At 33.6% G+C, this 11,555-nt stretch overlaps 1 protein-coding gene across 1 annotated transcript; it reads left to right on the top strand.

Moving 5' to 3' along the window:
- The first annotated feature begins 394 nt into the window (after positions 1–394).
- Positions 395–10,691, top strand: LOC129256517 (probable acyl-CoA dehydrogenase 6). The gene is made up of 3 exons (XM_064097849.1): positions 395–799; positions 6,272–6,392; positions 9,128–10,691. Exons 1-3 carry the CDS (start codon positions 578–580, stop codon positions 9,259–9,261), a joined length of 477 nt encoding a protein of 158 aa, XP_063953919.1. The 5' UTR covers positions 395–577; the 3' UTR covers positions 9,262–10,691.
- The last annotated feature ends 864 nt before the right edge of the window (positions 10,692–11,555 follow it).

The raw sequence follows: 11,555 nt of genomic DNA, 5'->3' as shown, positions 1-11,555 counted from the left end.
AAATATTGTATAATTCAAACAATAAAAAAGAGAATTAGTGAGTGAGGGACATCATCGATTCTCTCATTTGCACGTGACTATAAACCGTGCATAAGATATATCCCTATAATCTATTCTGTGATAATTAACTTTCTTTATTTTACATCCAATTTTGATGAAATTTTCAGCATTAATTATTGTGTTTGTCTGATTTTTCTCTATTGATTTAACTAAAAAAAATTCTGAGGTGGACTTGAACTTTAAGAGAGAAAACTAGAAAAGCAAATTGTTTTTGGTTAGTTTTTTATGAGAGATATTCATCTACACAGTATGTTTGGAAGCTATTTTTTTCTTTTTTTTTCTTCTTTCTTTTGTCGCCCTCTTCGGTTAAACTGTTACGGTAGATTGTGAAAACAATCACTCTTCACGATTTTGATCGGCTGCTGCTGCCTGAAATTGTTTTGGACATTCTTCTTCTGTCAAGTTTCTTCTTTCACCAAGGATTAAATTAAACCCAAATCGCCTTGTGAACCTTGATACCGTTGCGTTACAAGTCTATCGCTTTTTCACCGACCCTAGTCACTCTAATTTCAAGAAAATGTTTCGATCAATTTCGCGAATACCTGCAGCTGCGTTGTCAGCGAGGGTCGGAAGAAGATCAGACGGGGGAGTTCCCCCGGCGGCCCCGAGGCTCTGGCCCAGTCGACGCGGTTTGGGTTCTGAACCAACTCCTTCTGAATCGTCTGCGGCGGGTGCGATCGGAAGTGTGGATATAATTTATACAGAAGAACATATGGAAATGAGGAGAGCCCTTAAAAAGGTACTAAGTAATTTTACTAAGGTTGCAATGTTCAGGGGCGGTATTAATTCTGAGATCCATTTTATCTCAGATAAAATAAAATATTTTAATTTTTATCTCCGTTAAAATCAGTGAGATAAAATACCCGTAAAGTCTCTACGAATTGGTATTCTGACATTGAGAACCATGAGAACTAACTTAATAATATCTTCATTTTTTATAAGGCACACCTACTTTTGAAGCAATATCCAATTAGAAACGATGTTTTATAGCTCTCTCATCTCATTCAACCAATGAAAATCCATTCCGCCAGGAGGTGTGGCAAAGCCAAAGGAGCGAGATTGCGTCAATTTATTGAATTCAAATGCGCTTGCACTATACGCTATAGCGTCTTTACATAGATTTCTTTAAAACAAATGACAATACTCCTATCTTTTTTTTATGTCAATATCGCATCATTTCAAAGACAATATTAGTCAAGAAAAAGCTCATGAAATAATTCCTAATTAGAACTACAGGAATAATGTTAGGTGTTACTTTCAATAACTAACATGATTTTTCTTCATTTTCATTTCAACGTTTCGAGGTCATTCACCTAGCAATATTGCTGAAATGAATGTCCCAGAGATAAAATAACCCCCATCTTATTTAAAGTTTATTTTTATTTTTCTTCATAGTATAAATCATGAGCGCAAGCACGTCATCCGCATTGCAATGGTTAGATATGCAATGGATATGTCTACGCAGGCACTACTCTGTCGCGTACCATCTTTAGATACACAAGATAAAATTTATTGCAGATGAAATTTCAAATTTTATCTCGGAGATAAAATGTCATCTCAGAATACCAATTTCATTCTAAGAGATAAAATATTTCAAAGTTAAAATGACCTCCGAATACCGCCCCAGATCTAAGTTACCGACCTTTACCGAACTTTTAGTGGGCCTGGGGTGTATCATTATGTCTGATGAAGTGGGCGCTGGGCGGGGCAGGGTATGGGCAGGCGTGGACCAAGGCAAAGACAGCATTAGGCCAAGGCCAATGCGGCTGATTTATTATTCATTCATGAGGATGATTCTAGATGATAAAATTATGAATCATGTTCATTAATCAGTTATGATACTCAGGCTGTACCCTAGGCTGAGCTGACAAAAAGATAATCGTAAAGAGAGAAATTGTAAAAATAGCAGAAATGATAATGAAAAATATTGGTGAATTAAAAAAAAAAGAATTTTACTTTTTTGATTTGTGACGTCATATGCTAGCAACTTTTCACATGGTAAAAACAATAAAATGTCATTGTCTCATATACCTTCAGTATATTAGATCTAGACAAATTATTTCACACCTGTTCTTGAAAGAAATAAAATGAGCCATCATCACGAACCGTAACATTTTGGAAATTTTTGTATTTTACTTATAACATATGCGGCAGCTGCTCATATATGACTTCGCAATCAAAAACTTTGAATTCTAATAATTTCCTTTGATAATCTTTACCACTATTTTTGTTGTTACTATTTTTACAACAAATTAAGGTGTATTTGTGATTCTCATTCATAATCTAACGTTAAAGCATGAGCAAAAGAGAGATACATGTATTGAAGTATTTTCAGCCTCTTTAAAACTTCAATATATATTTAAAATATCTCCCCCTTTTGATGACAAAAATTTAGACATTTGAAATTTGAAGCGAGTATTTACAGCTTCACCGAGCTAGGTGAAGGTGCATGAGTATTATTTTCTCCCACCCCCGTTTTTTTCCCCTGTGGAATTTAGCCAGGGAAATTCCACAGTTCTTTTTTATTTTTTTGTTTGGATATATTTTGAAAATTATTAACTCATTAAATCAGAGAGGAGAATAGATTTTAATTCGGATGATTTTGCACAAATATAGGTGAAATAAAAATATAAACTTATACTAGCCATGTAATTTTTAGAATCTCATCTGACTATTCATTCAATCTTTGAATATCAACTTATTTGTTTAAAACTTAAGAAAGCTAAATTTAGCTCTTAAAAGAACATTTCATACCATTTTACAATACAGCTGATTGACAAGGAGATCAACCCATATGTTGACCAATGGGAGGCAGAGAGACATAGATTTCTTTAAAACAAATGACAATACTCCTATCTTTTTTTAAATGTCAATATCGCATCATTTCAAAGACAATATTAGTCAAGAAAAAGCTCATGAAATAATTCCTAATTCTACAGGAATAATGTTTGGTGTTACTTTCAATAACTAACATGATTTTTCTTCATTTTCATTTCAACATTTCGAGGTCATTCACCTCGCAATATTGCTGAAATGAATGTCCCAGAGATAAAATAACCCCCATCTTATTTATGTTCAGTTAAGTCAGTTAAGTTTATGTTCATTTTTCTTCATAGTATAAAACATGAGCGCAAGCACGTCATCCGCATTGCAATGGTTAGATATGCAATGGATATGTCTACGCAGGCACTACTCTGTCGCGTACCATCTTTAGATACACAAGATAAAATTTATTGCAGATGAAATTTCAAATTTTATCTCGGAGATAAAATGTCATCTCAGAATACCAATTTCATTCTAAGAGATAAAATATTTCAAAGTTAAAATGACCTCCGAATACCGCCCCAGATCTAAGTTACCGACCTTTACCGAACTTTTAGTGGGCCTGGGGTGTATCATTATGTCTGATGAAGTGGGCGCTGGGCGGGGCAGGGTATGGGCAGGCGTGGACCAAGGCAAAGACAGCATTAGGCCAAGGCCAATGCGGCTGATTTATTATTCATTCATGAGGATGATTCTAGATGATAAAATTATGAATCATGTTCATTAATCAGTTATGATACTCAGGCTGTACCCTAGGCTGAGCTGACAAAAAGATAATCGTAAAGAGAGAAATTGTAAAAATAGCAGAAATGATAATGAAAAATATTGGTGAATTAAAAAAAAAAGAATTTTACTTTTTTGATTTGTGACGTCATATGCTAGCAACTTTTCACATGGTAAAAACAATAAAATGTCATTGTCTCATATACCTTCAGTATATTAGATCTAGACAAATTATTTCACACCTGTTCTTGAAAGAAATAAAATGAGCCATCATCACGAACCGTAACATTTTGGAAATTTTTGTATTTTACTTATAACATATGCGGCAGCTGCTCATATATGACTTCGCAATCAAAAACTTTGAATTCTAATAATTTCCTTTGATAATCTTTACCACTATTTTTGTTGTTGCTATTTTTACAACAAATTAAGGTGTATTTGTGATTCTCATTCATAATCTAACGTTAAAGCATGAGCAAAAGAGAGATACATGTATTGAAGTATTTTCAGCCTCTTTAAAACTTCAATATATATTTAAAATATCTCCCCCTTTTGATGACAAAAATTTAGACATTTGAAATTTGAAGCGAGTATTTACAGCTTCACCGAGCTAGGTGAAGGTGCATGAGTATTATTTTCTCCCACCCCCGTTTTTTTCCCCTGTGGAATTTAGCCAGGGAAATTCCACAGTTCTTTTTTATTTTTTTGTTTGGATATATTTTGAAAATTATTAACTCATTAAATCAGAGAGGAGAATAGATTTTAATTCGGATGATTTTGCACAAATATAGGTGAAATAAAAATATAAACTTATACTAGCCATGTAATTTTTAGAATCTCATCTGACTATTCATTCAATCTTTGAATATCAACTTATTTGTTTAAAACTTAAGAAAGCTAAATTTAGCTCTTAAAAGAACATTTCATACCATTTTACAATACAGCTGATTGACAAGGAGATCAACCCATATGTTGACCAATGGGAGGCAGAGAGACATAGATTTCTTTAAAACAAATGACAATACTCCTATCTTTTTTTTAATGTCAATATCGCATCATTTCAAAGACAATATTAGTCAAGAAAAAGCTCATGAAATAATTCCTAATTCTACAGGAATAATGTTTGGTGTTACTTTCAATAACTAACATGATTTTTCTTCATTTTCATTTCAACATTTCGAGGTCATTCACCTAGCAATATTGCTGAAATGAATGTCCCAGAGATAAAATAACCCCCATCTTATTTATGTTCAGTTAAGTCAGTTAAGTTTATGTTCATTTTTCTTCATAGTATAAAACATGAGCGCAAGCACGTCATCCGCATTGCAATGGTTAGATATGCAATGGATATGTCTACGCAGGCACTACTCTGTCGCGTACCATCTTTAGATACACAAGATAAAATTTATTGCAGATGAAATTTCAAATTTTATCTCGGAGATAAAATGTCATCTCAGAATACCAATTTCATTCTAAGAGATGAAATATTTTAAAGTTAAAATGACCTCAGAATACCGCCCCAGATCTAAGTTACCGACCTTTACCGAACTTTTAGTGGGCCTGGGGTGTATCATTATGTCTGATGAAGTGGGCGCTGGGCGGGGCAGGGTATGGGCAGGCGTGGACCAAGGCAAAGACAGCATTAGGCCAAGGCCAATGCGGCTGATTTATTATTCATTCATGAGGATGATTCTAGACGATAAAATTATGAATCATGTTCATTAATCAGTTATGATACCCAGGCTGTACCCTAGGCTGAGCTGACAAAAAGTTAATCGTAAAGAGAGATATTGTAAAAATAGCAGAAAAAATAATGAAAAATATTGGTGAATAAACAAAAAAAGAATTTTACTTTTTTGATTTGTGACGTCATATGCTAGCAACTTTTCACATGGTAAAAACATAATAACATAATAGTACATTTACCTTCAGTATATCAGATCTAGACAAATTATTTCACACCTCTTCCTGAGAGAAATAACAAAATGAGCCATCATCACGAACCATAATATTTTGGAAATTTTTGTATTTTACTTATAACATATATGCGGCAGCTGGTCATATATGACTTCACAAATCAAAAACTTTAAATTCTAATAACTTCCTTTGATAATCTTTACCACTATTTTTGTTGTGGCTATTTTTACAACAAATTAAGGTGTATTTGTGATTCTGATTCATACATCTAACGTTAAAGCATGAGCAAAAGAGAGATACATGCATTGAAGTATTTTCAGCCTCTTTAAAACTTCAATATTTTAAATATATCTCCCCCTATTGATGACAAAAATTTAGACATTTGAAATTTGAAGCGAGTATTTACAGCTTCACCGAGCTAGGTGAAGGTGCATGAGTATTATTTTCTCCCACCCTCGTTTTTTTTTCCCTGTGGAATTTAGCCAGGGAAATTCCACAGTTTTTTTTTATTTTTTTTGTTTGGATATACTTTGAAAATTATTAACCCTTTAAATCAGAGAGAAGAACAGATTTTAATTTGGATGATTTTGCAAAAATATAGGTGAAATATAAACTTATACTAGCCATGTAATTTTTAGAATCTCATCTGACTATTCATTAAATTTTTGAATATCAACTTATTTGTTTAAAACTTAAGAAAGCTAAATTTAGCTTTTAAAAGAACATTTCATACCATTTTACAATACAGCTGATTGACAAGGAGATCAACCCATATGTTGACCAATGGGAGGCAGAGAAAATATTTCCTGCTCATGAGGTAATGAAGAAACTTGGAGAAGCCGGTTTCTTGGGCATTAGCAGACCAACAGGTAAGTCTACACTTCTCATATGTGAATCCCCTCCCCAAAAAGGGTTAAAAATCTTGTTTTCGATTGTATAGCCATAATGTCTCTAAATATCATTCTATTTAAAGGAAAGAAAAATACATATATGTAGATACCCTGACCAGTAAGATAATTTTTGGCAATTGTTTGTTTTTCAAGTGTTTGCACTTCTTTAATAATATATAAATCAAGTATTTGGTACACTGTCTTTGTCATCTCATCAAGGTCATTTTCATTTTCAGTTGTTTTGGTGATAACAAAGATAACACTCAAAAGAAAAAAGGGGTCCCATGTCACTGTAATAAGTTTTATTCAGTGGCATAATGAGCCAAACAATTTTAAGAGGGCTAGATATGACATATTGTGTAAAATGAATAAAATGTTGCGAGCGAGCAAAAATTCAACTATTACAAATAGTCTAGGAGATTGGGGGCTTTATTAAAAATGTTTGGTGGGGAAGGTTTGACAAGCTTATCCGGGGTAAAATTGTGCAGATTCCAAAAATGTCACTCTTATTGACCGTACTCACGCCATTTTGGCCAATTATTGACCAAAAATGACCATTTTGACCACTCTTTGGAAAATGGTCCCTTAACGGAATGCTTTTGTAGCCACATGCAATTATAAGGGTCTATCTTAAGTAAAAATGCACCCAGATTCCAGATAAAGTGGTTTCATTTACCAAATCACAACAGAAGTGGTCATTTTGGCCTAAAATGACAATTTTCATGATTTCTTTGTCCGAAATGTGTTACAAATATTGATCAGAGCTACGATTGGATGTCTGTAGAAATCCACATTTTCAAAATGTGCGCTGGATCATAACAATCAACCTTATGTAATCTATTCCGTCAGTTTCGACCTGTGAAGGTCATTTTGGGTACTTTAGACATAACTGACCATTCGCGCAGTTTTGAATTATTAACTGTTCAAATAGGCAGGAAAATGAGGTCTTCAGCATGTTTTATCTTCTTCCCTTCTAAAATGAGAATGCATTCAAATGTCCTTCTTGTGTAGAATTTTATGCTGATTCCAAATATACCAGTCTTAATGACCCTATTCAATAGACTATGGTAATTTGGGCCACTTATGGCCCTCAAAATGACCTACACAAGTATACCATCTGTTCAATACTTCAATTCATAAAAAAATACTTTGAATGTTCCTATAATCGTTACAAGGGTGTGCTGTGACACCTAACACTGGTGTATTAATCATTTAAATTGAGCGTCCCAAAAATATTTTGACCACCTGACCTTGGTCATTTTGGCCATTGTCCCCTGCCCAATGTGTATACTAAATCAGCTTATGTGTGTATACTAAGGCCACTTATGGCCTTAAAAATGACCACAAGGTGTTAAATAGGGTCATTAAGACTGATATATTTAGAATCAGCATAATATTCTATACAAGATGGATCTTTAAGTGCATTCCCATTTTATAAGGGAAGAAGATTAAACACGCTGAAGATCTCAAATTCCTCAGTGCCTATATATGTGCAGTTTATTATGCAAAACTGCGCGAATGGTCAGTTATGTCTAAAGTACCCAAAATGACCCTCATAGTTCAAAACTGACGGAATAGATTACATGAGGTTGATTGTTATGATCCAGCGCATATTTTGAAAATAAATGTGGATTTCTAAAGACATCCAATCGTAGCTCTGATCAATATTTGTAACACATTTCGGACAAAAAAATCATGAAAATTGTCATTTTTGGCCAAATCATGGCCAAAATGACCACTGCTATTGTGATTTGGCAATTGAAACCACTTTATCTGGATTCTGGGCGCATTTTTACTTAAGATAGACCCTTTTAATTGCATGTGGCTACAAAAGCATTCTGTTAAGGGAACATTTTCCAAAGAGTGGTCAAAATGGTCATTTTTGTCAAAAATGGCGTGAGTACGGTCAATAATTAAGAGTGACATTTTTTGAATCAGCGCACAATTTTACCCCGGATAAGCTTGTCAAACCTTCCCCACCAAAATTTCTGAATAAAGCCCCCTATCTCCTAGACTAAAAAAAAACAGTTTTGAGATAGATTGACATAATATTCAGAAAATAATATCATATTTCAGTTTCACCCTCCTTTCTTTCCTCTTGTCTTCTGTCCTTTTCTCTTTTTTTTTGGTTGTGAAAAATTGGGGGGGGGGGGAGCAAGGCCCCTATCTGTACGCCAGTGAATTTTTGTTGTAAGAATGCAACAGATAAAGTATCATGATATGACTAACATATCAATTTAGAATACTGTTTGTAATTTTTGATAACAATTTTTCAATGATAAATTTAGAAGTACTTATGATCTCTGTTAGTTAGTGATAAAAATGACTAACTACTCCCCTCCAATAAAAAATGGGTCACATACAGTCAGGTCATCATCACAGCGATACAGTAAGTTATATACATGTTTGCTCTCTTTGATAAGATTTTAGCAGATTGTATTTCAAATTTGTTTCCCTTTCACGTCACAATGTCACGTTCATGATTAAAACTGCATTTCAATTTCCTGTAATCTTTAAGGTAGATAAAAATAAAATCATCTGGGGCCTGTTTTATAAAACTTCTTATAATAAAAAAAAATTGAAATTTGCAGTTTAAAGCTACTGAAATCATTTAATTTGATTGGCTGATGGTAAACTTGTTATTGAAATTGTGCAGTTGTTATTCGTTATGAAACCGGACACTGGTAATATTTAACCATGTTTCTTTGTACTAGAGTATGGTGGCCTTGGTTTGGATTATACGTACTGTGTAGCGTTTGGTGAGGAGCTTGGTGGTATAACCTGCGGAGGCGTCCCTGGCGCTATCGGGATTCAAACTGATATGGCTACTCCAGCTCTTGCCAGGTGAAATGCTATTACCCAATACCGTGTGAGGGGAAAAAAAACTTCACACTTTTAAGTTCAAAACCACTAATTTGATGAATGTTCTTGTCATGAACATGGACCTATCATAAGTGTCCCGCAATAATTTTTTTTTGAAAAGCAGTTGATACCCTTTTTTTTATAGGTATATTGAATAATCAGGAGGTATTTTTTTGCTCTGATGTAAGGTATGATTGTAATTAACTCATCCAGTGTCCATGAAACCATTATCTACAGGAAATTTGTTTCAAATTACCCTTTCACTTTAACTCAGTATGAAGATTCGTACTAAAAAAGTGATGAATTTGGAAACAATTCTTCATTTGATAAGAATCCTAATAAGAGTGACAATACAGTGTCTTGCCAAATATTACAAGTTCTGGAGCTATTGATTGGAGATGAATTTCAAGAATTTTTAAACAATTAACTGTAATTTGTTGATTAAGTCGTTTGTGATGTAAATGTGTCAGTCTATGAATGTATAGGTAAAAGGAAGCAGCATTGTATGCAGACAAAAATATAAGCCTGAATTAATTTTTGCAGTGGCTATTTTTCCAAACCCACTGGCCGAATCTACATTATTGGAGAAGCTTTAACATATCCGTGAATGGGAATTTTTCAGGGCTCTTTTTTTTTATTTTGAAGGTCTCTTTGTGCATTTCGGGGCAAGATCGAGCCACTGTGTGATATTTTTCCTGATTGTTTGACAGTAGAAATATTGATGAGTACAATAACAGAGGTGAAGCTTTTGAAGAAAAAGTTGGTCTGGGGTGTATGTTTAGGTGTGGTCTATATACCAGCAATTTCAGATATCCCATGAGTTTATCATTATACCAGCCTTTACAACATAACTAGAGTTGTTTATTCCAAGCTAAATGACAATGTATGTGTACATGAATCAAAGGTTATGTTACTTATCTTTCATTATCATAATTATTACTAAGCATGGCCAGAGACACTGCAAAATTTGGTGAAAGTGTACCTAATCTATTATCTATTACAGTATTAAACATAAATTAAAAAAGAGAGGTTCATATCTGCTGCAGCTTAAAATAAACAAATCACTTGGGACTGTGTATGTGACACTGCAATTTCTTTTGATAAACTCTTAAAATGCTGTTGATGCCAAAATTTTGCTGGGGAGTTACATATGTCTGAACCATGTGAAAGAGGAAAAGAGCTACTTAAGGTAGACTTAAAGTCCCAGTTGAAAACTTATTTAATCTCCCATTAGCAGTTTAATATTGTGTTTATTCAGGAGAATTCAAATTCTCAGTATTCTTTTTTGTTTTCTATTGTTGTTGTGTTTTGTGTTTATTTTCCTTGAAGCGCCATGAGCACCGAAAGGTGGACCTGTGCGCTATATAAGTAGCCACCATTATTATTATTATTAAAAACACAAAAGTTTGTTTACCTATTTTTATGTAATTTGATTTTATTCATTTTATTACATGTTTTAAATTAAGGTCTGTCTTTTTTTTTTGGGGGGGGGGGAGGGTGGTACATGAACATAGAGTGAAGAGTTATTAAGGGGAAGTCCGCCTCAACAACCAACATAAATTCGATTTGAATAGAAAGAGAAAAATCAAACATATAACAATCGAAGTATAACACTGAAAATTTCATCAAAATTGGATGTAGGCCTACTCTGAGGCCAGAAAAGCTATTAGTGAAATCATGCAATTATGTTTCTGATCGTTTCTTTATTGTGATACTCTTCCTTTTAGGGGAAGGGGTTTTGAAAAGCTCAAACTAGAGCTAGTTGAAAATTTATAGAATTTTTATCATTGAAAGAAAGAGCAAAACTATGGTCCATATATATGCTGAAGTCCAGTGTATCTTTCAATAGGCCAAGGTCCAACTCTGTGCTTAAATTATGGAAAGCCAAAAGTGATTTTTTTTTTTTTTTGGGGGGGGTTAATATTGTATATTTCTTATGCTCACTGTGCTCTTTTATCATCCTAAAATGGCAGAGAAAACCAATTCATCATCATCATCATCATGATCATGATCATTGAATGATTGTCATTTCTATATTTTGCTAAAGAGACAAAAAGTATAATAACTAGAACTTTAATTCGTCATGAGGACGAATTAGGTGATCTGTCTCTGATTTTCATGATCACGAATACAATCACCATGTTTATTGAGATCAATACGATGATCATATTGAAAACTGAACTTTTATTACGAAGAGAACATGTTGAATACCCTTGAAAAGAGGGAAATGAAAAGTTTTGTGAAATAAGTGTTACACATGGTATCCCAGGACCAAAATCC

The sequence above is a fragment of the Lytechinus pictus genome, chromosome 3 (genome assembly GCF_037042905.1).
Source record: "Lytechinus pictus isolate F3 Inbred chromosome 3, Lp3.0, whole genome shotgun sequence".
Classification (NCBI taxonomy): domain Eukaryota; kingdom Metazoa; phylum Echinodermata; class Echinoidea; order Temnopleuroida; family Toxopneustidae; genus Lytechinus; species Lytechinus pictus.
This window is presented reverse-complemented; position numbering and strand designations above follow the sequence as displayed.

What these genes read in the sequence shown, in the direction of transcription:
- LOC129256517 (XM_064097849.1), top strand. Translation starts at nt 578, where the DNA reads ATGTTTCGATCAATTTCGCGAATACCTGCAGCTGCGTTGTCAGCGAGG. An exon ending in TGAGGAGAGCCCTTAAAAAG is followed by an intron (nt 800 to 6,271) that starts GTACTAAGTAAT and finishes TTTACAATACAG; the next exon opens with CTGATTGACAAGGAGATCAA. An exon ending in GGGCATTAGCAGACCAACAG is followed by an intron (nt 6,393 to 9,127) that starts GTAAGTCTACAC and finishes TCTTTGTACTAG; the next exon opens with AGTATGGTGGCCTTGGTTTG.